A 15,593-nucleotide genomic window follows, 5' to 3' on the forward strand; every position below is an offset into this window, starting at 1 on the left:
AGTATTTACTAACTTTCCCTTTCCCTACAACACAACTCATCTCTTTCTTTCAACACTTTCTTGCATCTTCTTTCTCAAAACATTGTTTGAACAGGATGATCACACTGTACCATGTTGGCTAAATCAATTCCCTTTTTTGAACCAAAGCAAACTTCATTGCTCAGCCACAAAACATCTTCCATTCCCTTTCTTTTTCCTCTGCTTTCACCAAAGAACATTCTACACTCCACCTACAAGTAACTCATGTTTGTTTAAACTTTTCTTGGTGTCCACTTTTCTCATAAACCATTATTTTCAATTCTTCACACGAAAGGACTGGTGTGGTGTGGTGTGGAATAGTAAAAGCCGTTGCAACAACATGACAAATCAACATCCCATTTTGCATTGTACTTTCCTTTTGTTTCTCTTGTACCTTCTACTCAATGCAGCTCCTACGAGTTGCAAGTTCACCATTGAGCCATGCTCTGACGATAACTCGTGCAATGCGCTTCTTGGCTACACCCTTTACACTGATCTCAAGGTCTCTGAGGTTGCTTCTCTCTTCCAAATAGACCCTATTGGACTTCTCACTGCCAATGCCATTGACATCTCGTACTCTGATGTTGAGCATCGCATTCTCCCTTCCAAACTCTTCCTCAAGATCCCTATCACATGTTCCTGTGCTGATGGGATTAGAAAATCAGTGTCTGCCCATTACAGGACTCGTCCTTCTGATACTCTCTCTTCCATTGCAGATTCAGTGTATGGAGGTCTGGTATCCCCTGATCAGCTTAGGGAGGCTAACTCCATAGCTGACCCTTCGGTGCTTGATGTGGATCAGAACCTTGTGGTGCCACTTCCATGCACTTGCTTCAATGGCAGTGATAATTCTTTGCCTTCAATTTACCTCTCCTATGTGGTAAAGCCAATTGATACTCTGGCTGCCATTGCAGCTAGATATTTCACTACACTTACTGATTTGATGAATGTTAATGACATGGGGAGTGCAGCTATCTCTGATGGAGATATTCTTGCTGTTCCAATTCCTGGTAACTCTAATTGTCTTTTTACTAAAAGGAAAGGATTTCACTTTGTAGTACAAGTGAAGTGGACATATATGATTTTTTTTTTCTTTGTTCTTGTTCTTTTTCTATTTTTCGTTTAGTTCTTTGTAGAAACAAGCAATGAAAATAGAAAATATTTTCTCAGACAAAAAGGCCAGATCTTCTTTTGATGTGATTGAGTTATGTCTATTATTTCTTCACTAATTTGTGAGTAAACCTTTTATATGCCCGCTCTGAGTATTCCAGTTCAGGTTTAAGTTTGTGATTATATTGTGACTGCCAAGCTTTTAAATTGGTGATAACGATTTTTTTGGGCAATGTCTGTGATTTCTTCACTAAAGTAGGGAGTATAATTTTGCTTGTGCTACCTTTCATTTAAATTCTGTTGCATAATCAATCACTAGTTGTTCTCTTGTTACAGCTTGTGCATCAAATTTTCCAAAATATGCCACTGATTTTGGCTTGCTTGTCCCTAATGGAAGCTATACCATTGCAGCTAGTCACTGTGTGCAGTGTAGCTGTGGACCACAAAATTTAGAGTACTAACTAAGCTACTTCTTTTTCCTGTTGCAATTTATTCCTTCTCCTATTTTGAAGTAAAATTAGATTTTTCATGCTTGGAGAACGATCTATTACTAAACTGTAGTTCATCTGGGTTTGTCGCTCTACCTGCAGTTTATACTGTATTCCCTCTTCTCTAGCTGTCTCTTGCTCCAGCATGCAATGCAAAAGAAGCAATCTTATACTTGGGAATGTTACCGTGCAACAGATGAGCTCAGGATGCAATGTGACATCGTGCAATTATGATGGTTTTGTCAATGGCAACATATTAACAACGTATGTTTATTTTCTATGCACCTGGTTGTGTGATTGAGATATTTCTATCATACCATTCTGCTTGTTAATCTTAAGCTTATTCAATCTTTCTTGGCACCTTGCAGGATGTCCTCATCTCTTGAGCCTCATTGTCCAGGTTAGAGTTTAGCTACAACTTTTGTATAATTAAACTACAAATGTATTGTGAAAATCCATGTTCACTTTCTAGTTGTTGTAATCCACGACAATAAACCTTGTTTTGGTCGATCAGGCTCCTCTGAAAGGTAAGTGAGTGATCTCAATCGCTGATGATACAGTTAGAATTTCAACCACATGCTCATGTTGGAATATCAACCGCTATTTTTCTCATTAACAACTAAGATTACTTACATTAAGAAGTTAAATCCTTTTCATTAACAACTGATACTCAAGTTTGAAATTATATTTCAAATTATGCAGGCCCGCGACGATTCCCTCCACTTATAGCGCCACCTACATCTGTTACAAGGGAATCAGTAGTTGCATTTCCTCCATCTCTATCACCATCACAGACACCATTACTGTCACAGTCACCATCATCGCAATCAGAAGGAACAGGTCTAACAGCACCCAAATCTTCAGTCATGCCTGCAACCAGATCATTTCCAGGATTCTCACCTGCAAATGGCCCTGTTGGTAGGATTGCTTCTGCTTCTCCCTCTTTGGCGAATCCTATTCCCATTTGGATGCCCTCATTTATGTTGTTTCTTATAAAGTTGATGATCCCTGTGGCTTTTTAATCTCAGTTTTCTGGTAAGTTCTGTTCTGTCCCATTGCTTTGTCACAGATGCTCCTATCTGTTGTAATTACTGATTTGTGAAATCTAAGAAACAATGGTATCTCAAGTTTCATCAATTATTTGTCCTTTTATTATTTGGTGCTTTAGTGTAATATTGTCTACCGTGCAATGAGGGGTTAATGATTCAAGGGATAGTCATTTTTTAAGGTCTTCATGTTGTTGTTGGCTGCAATGCCTTTTGACAAATGTGTGTACTTGTCAACTCAATGCAATGCTCTTTTTTGTAGATGACAAAATAATGAAGAGTAACTCTTCTGTATACAAATTCTAATTTTAGTATGTAAATACAGTAATTTTTATTTAAAATATCAAAACTAACTTTTTTAAAATAATAAATGAGGGTATTATGTATACAGATTTTAATTATAACAGTAAAAATACAAATAATGTTAAAATAACATTTTTAAAAAAAAAAAAATGTGATGAATGTTGTGGAAAGAACTCGAATCTTTTATCCTCAATTAAATAAGATTCCCTTGTATGGAAAATAAATTATTTGATCATGATGTTTGTTTACACCAATGATAGAATGTTGAAGATATTACATCGATTAAAAATAAAAATAACCTACATAATATAAGTAAGCACACTCCTCATCTTATAAGTTTGTATTGTGAGAATGAGTTAGACTTAAACTCACTTCTTAATATGGTATTAGAGTCTACCTTAATGATGTTTGTTATTGCATATATCAAACTACCCACCACAAACACATAAGGAAATCTTTCATATATATTCTTAGCTTCATTTTATGAACTTTGTATATAACTTAATTTAAAATAAGTGGCAAGAGGATAGTACTCATTACCTTGGCTTTTTCCATGTGAAATTTTTGAAACACTCTTTTGATATAATGTTCTTGTGATAACCAAAACTTTTTCTCCTTGCTTTCATGTATGATTCTTATACCAAGAATCTGTTTAGCAACTTTCATGTCCTTCATGTAAAATGACTCACCAGTTTCTTCTTTAATCACTTAATCTTGGAATTATCTTTCCTGACAATAAGCATGTGTAGAAAACAAGAAAAACACAAGGAAAAGTTGAATCTTGTTTTAATATATATTTAAAACTTTTCGTAAATGTTTTATGATACTCAAATGATATTTTTATATGACAAGTGATTTATTAAGGTCTTTCTAACCTTTATTTCATCTAGTGGAATGTGACAGACTCAACTTTATAACTTACATATCTACTTGTTTAAATCGTTTCAAACTTAGTTTCCGCAATGATTCTCTCTCTTACATTAGCACATACGAAAATAATAATAATATGTAGTGTAAAAGATATAAGGGGAACAAGAAATACACAAGACAATTTTACACTAGTTTGTTTGACAAAACAGATTATGTTCAATTTTCAATCAATAGATTGAGTTCCACTAAACATACAAATATTTTCAAGTAGAAACGAGTATTCATTGAGCTCGTGGGTATTCGTGGCTAGAACTTTCGAGTATTCTTTGGACTCATAGCCACTCTTGACTAACCCCTTAAGTATTTTTTGGGCTCGTAGTCACTCCTATCTAATCCTTGATTATTATTTGGAATGCATTCACTTTTGGCTAAAACAAGTTTTCTTTGGACCACTCCTAGCTAAAACAAGTATTATTTGGAACACAACTACTCCTGACTAAAATGAGTTTTCTTTAGATTGTATGCATTATTGGATAAAACGAGTGTTCTTTGGATGATAACAATTCCTAGATAAAATGTGTATTTTTTTAGAACATAGTCGCTCCTGGTTAACGTGTTTAAGATTATTCCTTAAACAATGACCACTCCCCAGTAATAATTGAGTGTTATTTGCTAAACAACCACTCCTGACTAATATAAATAAATTATATGGGTAGTGATCAACAAATAACATGGTTGCACACTAGAGAGGAATGTATTTTGACACGTACAAGGTTTATGCACTCTCTTCTAGTTTGTTAAGTGAACATAAATAGTTTTTTCTATGAAGATTTTTATGGCATAGAGATTTGGGAAATTTTTTGCACTATACAATGTATTCTCTCTCTTTTTTCTTTTGTTTCTTCTTAATGGATGGTTTTAGATAGGCGCTAAAGAATATAATCATTGTAAATATATTTCTGATTATTGAGTAGCTTCAGCTCATTGGAATATCGTTCTTATGTCTGATGAGCTAGATTGTAAAGGATGCATTAAATGCACTCCATGCAACATCAATTGCTCTTTTATTCTTTACACAACACCTCAATAGTTAGATGTACTTATATCTTATTGAAAAATGTCCCTTTAATTTATTCAAAGGACAGAGTTGTGCGAAACAAATAGTCTTTCTAGAGTTGACAATTCTACCATCAAGGAGTTGTTGAAGAAAAACATCTTTAATTCGTCATCCAAGAGATAATTTGATGTGACTTGTGGTTAAACAAATCTTCTTAGCAGATAAAAGTAACAGACATTTATTGCAACATAGAATAAGCATATATGTATGTATCTCTGTGGAGTACGAAGTTAGCTTAAAACTGTGTACAAATAATTTGACCATATCCATGTTTTATCAGAAGTAAAAGAAGACAACATAGTATTGTATTGTCTAATAAACAAAATACTTGCATCTTACATGATCTGTTGTTGAAGTAATATTATCTTTTAATGACCATGTTTTACACTTTAGTTGTTTTTCAGCACTAAATAACAGCATATTACCAACATATAATACTAGGATAATGAAACCATCATCTGGAAAGTTTCTAACAAAACACAATGGTCAAAGGTAGTCTTCTTGTATCTTTGCTCACATATAACAAACTCAAGTTTCTTGTATTATTGGTAGCTCTTTCTTAGCTTACACACATAGTGTTTCTTACATTCAACAAGAAAATCGCCATGAAGGAAAGTAGTTTTCAAATTCGCCTGCTCTAACTCTAAATCAAAAGTAGCAACTAAACTTAACACAACTCTATAGGTGACATTATAACAATAGGTGAGAAAATCTCATTAAAATTAATACTCTTTCTTTGACTAAAGCTTTTCATCATTAATCTAGCTTTGTATCTAGGAGACATGGAATTACTATTTCACCCTGTGGATCCACCTGTTATCTAAGGCCCTCTTCCCCTTTAGTTAACTTCACCGATCAAATGCGTGATTATCATGTAAAGATTTCATCTCATCTTTCATTACATTTAACCACTTTTGCTTTTCTTCACTTTCCATGGCCTCTTAATAACACTTAGGTTCTTTCCTATCTATCAAAATCACAAACTGATCAGGAGAATACCTAGATGGTTGTCTCTCTCTTAGCTAATGGAACATCAATCGCACATTGACCCTAGTAGTTCGAAACACGTTTCTTTCCAATCATACATAGTAGGTCCACTAACTACTTTTTTGTCCACCTTTAAACTTTGTTGCAGCGCAACATCTTCCAAAGTAACTATGCATTCAACGATGGGAAGATTGAAAATATGAGTTTCTGACCACCAACTTTCAACCAAAGATGTTATTAGACTGTCATGGAGCTTAAAGTGTCTAACTTTTGCAACCTCACTAAAACCAACAACCTTCAAAATCAGGTGGAGGCATTGAATGATAATACGATTGCATAATTAAACCACTTATTCCATGCAAGTGTGATTGGATTGAAAAGTTATAAATGAATAATATTATTTCTAAATGTTATCAAGTATCATTGTGCCTTACCATATCAAGAGGTTTATTTGATCTATGCAAGTGTTGTTTTCATAGCATGGTAGTAGATGAAGCCGACATTGTTGAAGAACGAAAGCAATGCTATTAAGGAATACAATAGATGAAGATAATAGATTTTTTGGTGTGTAATATAATTGAATGTATGAAGTGTACACATAAAGTCACGAAATCCACAAATATTATTTTGATAAATTTAAATTTGCTTTATATGAAGTCATTAATAATCACTTTATTTTATGTTAGTTCTGTGCGTCAGAAATGAATTGTTTTACATCAGGGTATCATTTACTTTATGATAAATCGTTTAAAATCAATTAGGAATCAATTTCATTTAAGTTGGTGTGTATATTTAAGTAAATAAAAGTAGAAATATATTATTTAAATAAATAAAAATAAAAAACAATACATTAAGAAAAGGTCATTTTTAAAGGCTTAATCAAGTTATCAACTATGAAAGCAACCTTAAGCTGATAATGTATCAAAACGATTAGAACTCGTGTCTAATGTTTGCATTCTTGCCAGAAATTGTTACTTGGGGGTGATCCATGGAGTAATTAAACAATTTTTTTCTATTTGGCCATATTGGTATGGAATTAAAACCATCCATGCTAACCTTTCACCCTAATGAAAATTGATCCAAGCATTGCAAGTCAATTGGAAGCATATTATACAAAATTATAAAAATGAATTTGATGCTATAATTACTTGTCAATAAAAACTAGGCACTTTCAGAGGAGTTTTCTTATGGATTTTAAACATTAATTTTATCTGGTTTTACAAGGAAGCTAATAAATTAACATCCACATGATAAAAACCTTGAAGGGGAGAGTAAGAAACGCAAGAGTATTAAATCATTAAATAATGAAATATTCAATACAATTTAACACTTTAGCGGCATTGTTAGAAACCGAAGTGAATTCAAAGGTAGATAAAAATACGAATGGTTTTATTTACAAATTATTTACATCAGCAAGATAGACAAGGCACTGGAAGCTCCATGGACTAGCATTCATTTGCTATGGTCATGAAACAACCATCTTCAGAGAGCCTTGAGAGCAAGTTTACTTCCTGAGTGAACACCTTTCACAGCAACTCTCAACAATGCACGACTTTGGTAAAGCCTGTCAGCAAAATATTAAAAAAATAATAATAAAAAGGTTTATTCTCTTGAAATTATTTTAGAACCTTTATCATTTTCTTCATATTGCCATGTATCTGTTTTTCGCAAGCCATTCAAAATAACGGTTAAGAGAGAGAGAGAAGGAAGATTACCCAGCCAAAGCGAGTCCCCACGTAGCCAGAGTATAAAACAACTTTCCAGCCTGCCAAATATCTAAAATCTTCTCCAGTTTGCTTGTACCTTGCAATGCTTTTGATATTGCTGTCATCAGATAAATTGAAATATGAGATGCAAAGTTGTTACTTAATCACAATGGCAAAAAAATGTGTAATGCATTCATTCAAATTCTCTCAATCAAAACTTTGCCAATGGTAGATAAGAAAATGCATAAAATAAGGTTAAATCATAATTTGGTTACATTTGATGCATTTTTTATTTAGTTCCTCTGAAAACAAATTACATCTCTGTTCTTACAAATAAAGAAGTTTACGAATAAAACTCCCTGCCATATGCTAAAGTTATGATGGAACTTAGAACTTCTTTTAAGCAGGGATCAAGATAAAAAATGGAGTGACACATGTAGGGAACAACATGCAGAGTGTTTTTCTTTTTCAAGACCAAATATTTAAGTATAGAAGTTTTCATGTAGGGACAAAAACAAAAAAGTCAGGTACAAGATGTGATGTGTTTATTACGAACATTAGCTTCTATTAGGTTGTGATGATACGATTAGAGTGTAGGGCGAATAATATATTTTTCACTTATTTAAAACTTCCTTACTTCAGGACTTCCCCGACTACTGTTATAACTACCTCCCTAACTAAGTACCCACACTGCACATACTTCTGACAAAATGAATTACCCATGTCTCAGCCTGGGGCACCTGTGTGCAGGACAAAACGTAGTCCACACATTGGGAGCAATGACCTTCCTCTCTTCTCTTGACATATACTCGTTTTGTAAACCTTTTGTATTGGGCTACACTCGTTGCTGAGTCAGCCCCTGCAAGTGGAGAAGACCCTCCCACCAACCCAAATAATGAAAACCTGTGTGTTTTGGAACTGTGGTAAATTCTTCTAGTCAGTTGTCATCTCCCTCCAGCCATGCAGATGTACTCAGCAGCACATCGCTTGGATTAACCTTGCCACAAAATACCCCAATTGCAGGTCCTCTGAAGTTGGCAACTCGTACAAGCAACCCAAACCTCAAATTCTGGGAAGCATTCCACCACAATACCATTCTGATGCAATGTCAACAATCTTTTGTAGATGTTCCCAAGGCAACATACATCAAATCTTCACATCCATGCTAGTCTTGAAATTCTCCCACATTGTGGTTTTCTTTCTCCATAATGAAACCTATGCACTGCAATCCCATCCATACTGATGAAGCCTAATCACACTTTCTCAAGAAGTCTAATATGCTTTACTTTAAAAAAAAACTCTCTGCCTAACGTTGCAAACCTGATAGGCCAAGTTTTGAATAAGGCTGTTCTAATTGTGTATTATTAGGAAGTTATTAATCAATTATATTTATATTAATTTTAAAGTAGACAGTTGTATGGTATGATGTGACGGTTATTGTGATATATATGGCTTGTATTACAGACTTGTAGAAAGCAATTGAGGTGTCAGATAGTTAATTCTAGTGTTTTGAGAGAGGAGCTCAGTTTATACTCAAATCTAAAAACCAGATTATTTTAAAAATTTATTCAAAACTCAGTGTGTTTATTTCTTCAGTCTGACAGACTCACCCAAATGAACCCACCTTCATATTTAGGTAATTCAACCTTTCATGCCCAAGAACGAGAGTGTTCACCACTACATTTGGATTTATTAACTTCTGTGTTCTCTTTAGTGTGTTTTTAAATGCAGGAAGATTGCCATTCTCCAATTCAATCATATTTTTTAATCCATTGAGCCAGAGTTATTTGATGTCATCAACTCCTTCCACATTTTTCTTGATACTGGCTGCACAAGGAAGCTACAATCCATACTTCCTGCTCATCATCTTTAGGAATTCCAGCGAAGACTCACGAACTTTGTCCTAACTCCATTCACGCTAACAGGAGATCTAATAGGTCAGATTAATTGATAGGAACCCATATGACCATTGGATTGGTCTACGGAAAATAGTCAAAACAGAAAGAGTTGAAAAGAATACTTTTTTTTCGGCTATTGAGAATGAAGAGAAAAGGAGAATTCCGTCTCCAACTAGGGTAACAACCTTAAACTGAGAAATTTCAGTTGACAAACTATTATTGCAATATAATTACATAACTAATTAGCTACTTTTTCACTTGTTTACACTTCCTTAGCTACTAACTTCCCAACTACTGTATAACCAGCTAACTAATCCCTAGGCTCCTGATTTTTATTCCATTGGGACTAAAACCCTCAATATTCTACTGAGGATGGGCCTCATGCCTAACAGTTTCCTCACCAATCACAAAAATTAAAGGATTGGAGTGTTACCAATCCATTTGACCTAGAGAAGATTATAAGCAACAATTCAACATAGCTTTTACAGTTTAGGTGAAGGGAATATAAAGGAAAAACACCATAAGATAAAAAAATATGATAGGAAACTCACCTTTCTGCAGTTCCTCCGGTGAAAAGTTCTACAATTATAACAAAGGAAAATGATGTTAGTTGCAGCAAAAGAAACAACTACGAATGCATATTATATGTACACACACAAACCAGAGCTTTCGGGTTTGACATAATGCATTTGGCCATGAAGTTGGCAACACCATCAACCACGTGTTCTTCACTGATGACCAAGTAACTCTCATCATCAATTCCACTCATTTCCTCAATGTTAATAGGATCTATCTCATCCTTAACCCAAACCCACCAACTGGGTTCTTGAGAGTCAACATTGACCAAAATGTCAGCTGATTGATAATCAACCTCTGTCAAATACCAGCCAAAAAACCAAAAGATTGTCAATATCTAGTTATTTCAACACACACAAGACACGCTTTCAAAACAGAGAAACTTACCAGTGGCCTCCTTGAAAGGAAATTGATTTCCTCCGCTAGCAGTTTCCTGCTGTAGGAACTTGAGCCGACTCAGGTACTCATCAGACCTCATGGTAGCAACTAACCGGTCATTCAACTACAACCAAATATCCCCAAAATATAAACAAGGAACAGGTAAAACAGCATGACCAAACCCAAAACACAATGCAGCCAAACTAATATTCCTTGGAATGAAATTATAGAAATGCTTCCAGATTCGTAAATGTAGATGCAATAATATTACACAAAATGATTGACCAGCATCCAATTATACCCAATTATTAAGAAACTAAAAGCATCCGAATTAAAAAATAACCTTCTGTCCCAAAAATTAGCTTCTTTTTTATTTATTTACCAATATTCCCGCGGGTATAGACTAATTCCACTAATTCACCGGGCTGAGGGTGATGGTTAGGTATAGGTTACCCAAAATGACAATCATATGATGTCTGGAGTCTCGGTTCATTTCCAATGCCAGCAAGATCACATTATATAACAAGTGTTTCATCGATAAAATACTATAACTTTCATTCCATTTATTATGGAAGAAGTAGCATCCAATTAAAAGATCTCCTCCCCCCAGAAATTAGCTTTTCTCCTTTTACTTTCATACCAGAATTTCCAGATGCATGATCATGACCGAATTCATACTCGTTTGTCAATTACACAGACAGAGTCACATATTTCAGAGTAAAATCCATAATTGAGAAGATAAATGAGATTCATCACATCACAATTAATTCTATAAAAAATAATTACATTTTTTCAAACTTCAGAACAAATTGGCCCTGAGGTTGAAGGTTACTTCAAGTGCTGATGGGTGATAAAACTAAAGAATTCAGAATTTCATTTCCAATAATTAAGAAAAATAGTAGTACCAAATTTAAAATGAAACATTGAAAAAACTTATTTTTTGAAATTGAAATACCATCCATATTTTTAGAAAATAAAACACATTTGAGAAAATAGCATCATTTGATAAAATGAGGAAAGAAAAAAGGTAATTGAAATTTGAATTATACATCGGGAGGACAATTATCCAAGCAAGGCGATTCAGAGAGGTTTTGGAGCAGTTTCAGATTCTGGTCGAGTAAGTTCCTGAGACGTCGATTTTCTGATCGCAGAGCCTTCAAATCATGGTCGGAGGGGCAGTCATCGGCGGATTCGAAGGGGGCGACGGAATGACTGTGGCGGCGGTAATGGTGTGTGTGTTCAACGGCGGTCCATGCAACGTCGGCGACCTCGAGCACCGTCTTGGCCACCTCGACGCTTCGCATGATTTTTCGAGATTTGGGTCTTTCGATTGGGCGAAGCTTCGGTTCTGAGAATTCTGTTAGGGTTTCAGTTTTCGCAGAGAATGGATGATTGTCGTCGTTTTCGTGCTGTGGTGGTGAGATAGATATAGAGAATATTATTTCTTCGTTTGTTGTAAAAATATCAATTTTGTTTGAATATTAAAGAAAAAGTGCTTTTAAAATATGTTTAAAATTCTTAATTTTGTAATTTTAAAATAATAAAACTCAGAAATTTCTTTATTTATAAAAATTGAGTTGGCAATAACTCACTAAACTAAGAAAATGAAATTAGTTAACCTAATGAATTCCTTATTTTAATATAATAATATAATTATAAGTGTAAAGTGCGTATTGCTTCACTTGTATGTAATTTTTGCTCTTTCCCTACACGTAACTCACCAACAAATAATTATATATATATATATATATATATATATATATTCAACTTGAAATTAACAATTTAAATAGTTTTAGAGTCTTTTTATGAATTTCACTCCAAAGTTCTTAGAAAAAAAAAAGAATAGCGTTTATCCCAAAAAGAATTCAACTTTATAAAATAAATTGTTTGATGGCAATACAAACATCACGGTCAACAATATTAAAAAAACGTATAGCAGAAACAACCACAAAAAAATATCATGTGCAACACATTGTTGTTATTAAAGTAAAACATAACTTTTGTAACCTTTTCGCTGGATAATATTAGTCTTCCACGTGTTAAAGTTGCTCTCTTTAGAAACTTTCTAATATAAAAAATATTTCAACTTCCACTCAAGTATATGTCCTATAAACTGTGAATTTTTACCATGTGTTGATGGAAAGGGCTATGTTGTCTAGAGAGACAAGTATTATCAACGATCAAGGATAAAGAACATTAATTGTTGCAATGAGTGCATTTAATGCAACATCCAGGCTCAGACAAAGCCAGTACTGACAATCACAGTCCAATCCTTATCTATGTAACGAAGATAGGTACTAATGAAGATTCTATTGTAAAAATGCCAAGATTGACATCAAGTCAAACTAAAAAGAATCCAAAAACAGTAGAAAGAGCATCCGGCAACAGTGAAGGAGCATCTCGCAATAGTGGATAGTGGATGTGACTGAAGTCAGAAGATTTTTAAAGAAAACAATACTGGCTAAAAGATTCTTCAAGATAATAATCATTTCAAAATTAAATATGAATGTTTGTTTGTCTGAACAATAATGTAGCACTTGTTATCGTATGAAATATAGTGTGCCTATCTGCACAAATTTTAGTGATGGTTTTGAACCTGAAATTAACAACTTAAATAACTTTAAAGTTTTTTTATGAATTTTACTCCAAAGTTCTTAGAAAAAAAGGAAGTAAGAATATCTTTTATCTCTTAAAGAATCCAAATTTATAAATGTTCCTGTTGGTTGACCCGAAACGCCTTTGTGCGCCTACGTCACTCTTACGTCCAGAATCCTTGCATTTGCACGTGCCTTTCCTGTGATGAACTCCTGAAAACACAAAGACAAAGGGCACCCTATAGGTCGTTTGCACTCTGACGCTCAAGTCAATATTAAGGCTAGGAAACACCAAATTGTATAACTGTCGTTGTGTGTGTTAAGCGAGGCAAATGAATAGCGTACCTTGCCAAGTTTGTTACCTTACTATTTATAGACTGAAACTAGGGTTTCCTCTTTACCCGAAATGGGCTTTTCTGATGGGGCGAGCCCAACACTGTTGTTACCCTACTCTTAGGATAACCTAGCGCGTGGGGTCCCTAACTGGAATGCAACCTCTGACAGGGTGACCCCCTAGGTGCCTCCTCGTGCACCTGATCTTTGGGTTCACCCGCCTCTGGGAGTGTCCTAGCTGTTCACATGCCATTCATGCAGCTCGTCCCTGGAACGTGACCTTCACAGGTCATATCTTTTCAGTGGCTCTATACTTGTGTTACGCCTAAACGCATCATCCACTCTACACGCATGGACCCTCATGACCTAGGCTTCTCCCTTACTGATAATTGGTGTGTGGTCTGGAATCCACCTCTCGTGGCCCAGCTCTACTGTTTGGGTCAACGACGCCCAAAGACTGGTTGGTACACAAGCCCCTCAGTCTCGAGTTGTAACTCGTTCAACGAAGAGCTTAAGTCCTTACCTTTGGTGACCTACCTGGCTCTGTATGACAAGACGTGAATACTGCACCAAAGTGACGTCTTTCTGAGCCTTTCTCATCTGCGCACACGTGTTTCGATCAACGGTTAGGGCTTAACGTCGCTTACGCTTCTTTGTTTCCTTTAAATGTTCGAAAACGGGCGTGTCCAATCACTATTCCATTATTCTCTGAAACACTCTTGATTGCTTCATCTTCTTCCTCGAGCATTCTCGCGTTTCCCCTACATACTCCAACATCTTCTCCCTATCTGATAAAAAAGGTACGAACTTTGATTGTTGTTCGCACTCGTTTCTTAATTCTTATGCTGGATAACTCCCTAGGTTGTTTAACCCTTTGCGTTTCGCTCGCCCCTGTTCCTTTTTCCTGGGTTTCCTTCGAGTTAGGAAACCCATGACTCTCGAGGAGCTGATTCTTGTTATCATGCTGCCATATTTGCGCACTCTGCCCCAGTGCATTCGCATGTTTTATCCCTTTGTTTCACAACCTTTTGTATTCTAAAATTTGTATGCAGGTATGGTTCTGAGTGAGGAGAAACAGGCCAAGCTAGCTGGCATTCTGACTCGCCGCCAAGGGATGTCTGTCGCGCCTTCGCCTACTCCTTCCATTCCTGCGATTGCGGTTCCTCTTTACGCCACCCAATCATCTCTCACCCCGTTTCCTTACGAGAGTAGGGTGGTGGAAATCGACTCAGATGAGAACTCCATCGAGGGGCCAATCTCTAAGAGGCTTAGGCCTACGCTGGCGGGGGCTACCCATTCTTCTTCTACTGGTCGCTCGGCTTTGCCCCATGACTGAACAACGAGCGCTCCCCTGTTTCCTGACTTTGGTGGGACGAGTGCTTCTGCGACTCCTTCTGCCTTTGAGCTGCCCCTTGTCCTTCAACATGCCCTTAAAGGTTTCCAACTAGGGGTGACGGTGGACTCGAATGAGGCCACTGCGAGGGAAAGACTGGGCTTCAATTTTGGGGCTCTTCTTGCTCAGTCCAATGCTCTCCTAACTAGGCCTGAAATGAGGGTGGCACCAGTAGAGGCCAAGACTAAAGAAGAAACGACCCTACCGGCTTGTTCGTTTGCTGCCCGCAAGACTGCACTGAAGCAAGAGTTGGCTTGCCTTCGCCGTTCTGAAAAAAGATCTCTCTAAACAACTTCACGCCAAGTGCTGAAAGGTTACTGAGCTGGAGGCAAGAATCCTGCCCTTGCGAATCCGTGTCTTCGAGCTAGAAGAGGCTGCTGAGGCATCCAACTCCAAGATGGTGGGGCTTGAAAAAAGGTCCATCAATCGAGAAGTGCAGCTGGGTCGAGTGGAGGCCGAACTCCTTCAACAAGCTCAGAGGTTCGATGAAGTCGAGGTTGAGTTGACCGGAGATGCTGTTGATGCCTATGACGCGGGATTAGAGGATGCCCTCACTCAGGTTGCTTGCGTGCATCCTGAGATGGATACTACGCCCTTCGCGATATCAAATTGTGTCACAAACATGCAACTCGTTCCCAGGTTCCTTCCTTAACTTGTAATTGGTTGTTAGACAAACAATTTATTATATGCTTGTAACCTAACTTTCTCGAACATTTAGCTGCTTGCGTTTCCTTAAACCGAAAATTGCTTTTTAACTTGCTCAACTGCTAACTCGT

General features: G+C 36.2%; 2 protein-coding genes across 2 annotated transcripts; one reads left to right on the top strand and one right to left on the bottom strand.

Moving 5' to 3' along the window:
• LOC137827009 (lysM domain-containing GPI-anchored protein 1-like) lies at positions 1-2,771 on the top strand. Its single transcript, XM_068633196.1, has 5 exons — positions 1-1,028; positions 1,465-1,582; positions 1,719-1,880; positions 1,985-2,016; positions 2,319-2,771. The coding sequence occupies exons 1-5, from the start codon at positions 359-361 to the stop codon at positions 2,636-2,638; spliced, it is 1,302 nt and encodes a 433-aa protein (XP_068489297.1). The 5' UTR covers positions 1-358; the 3' UTR covers positions 2,639-2,771.
• A 4,440-nt stretch (positions 2,772-7,211) lies between these two features.
• On the bottom strand, positions 7,212-11,997 carry LOC137823733 (uncharacterized). Its single transcript, XM_068628978.1, has 6 exons — positions 11,547-11,997; positions 10,507-10,621; positions 10,205-10,416; positions 10,095-10,122; positions 7,655-7,763; positions 7,212-7,503 (listed from the first exon to the last, which is right to left on the bottom strand). Exons 1-6 carry the CDS (start codon positions 11,799-11,801, stop codon positions 7,422-7,424), a joined length of 801 nt encoding a protein of 266 aa, XP_068485079.1. The 5' UTR covers positions 11,802-11,997; the 3' UTR covers positions 7,212-7,421.
• Positions 11,998-15,593: the final 3,596 nt, after the last annotated feature.

Source organism: Phaseolus vulgaris, chromosome 8 (assembly GCF_000499845.2).
Source record: "Phaseolus vulgaris cultivar G19833 chromosome 8, P. vulgaris v2.0, whole genome shotgun sequence".
NCBI classification, from domain to species: Eukaryota; Viridiplantae; Streptophyta; class Magnoliopsida; order Fabales; family Fabaceae; genus Phaseolus; species Phaseolus vulgaris.

Excerpts from the sequence above, each read along its gene's own strand:
- LOC137827009 (XM_068633196.1), top strand. The coding sequence starts at position 359 with ATGACAAATCAACATCCCATTTTGCATTGTACTTTCCTTTTGTTTCTC. Across the intron at positions 1,029-1,464 it reads TCTTGCTGTTCCAATTCCTG|CTTGTGCATCAAATTTTCCA; the intron begins GTAACTCTAATT and ends CTCTTGTTACAG. Across the intron at positions 1,583-1,718 it reads TGTGGACCACAAAATTTAGA|TTTATACTGTATTCCCTCTT; the intron begins GTACTAACTAAG and ends CTCTACCTGCAG.
- LOC137823733 (XM_068628978.1), bottom strand. The coding sequence starts at position 11,801 with ATGCGAAGCGTCGAGGTGGCCAAGACGGTGCTCGAGGTCGCCGACGTT. Across the intron at positions 10,622-11,546 it reads TGGATAATTGTCCTCCCGAT|TTGAATGACCGGTTAGTTGC; the intron begins GTATAATTCAAA and ends ATTTGGTTGTAG. Across the intron at positions 7,764-10,094 it reads ACCGGAGGAACTGCAGAAAG|CAATATCAAAAGCATTGCAA; the intron begins GTGAGTTTCCTA and ends ATCTGATGACAG.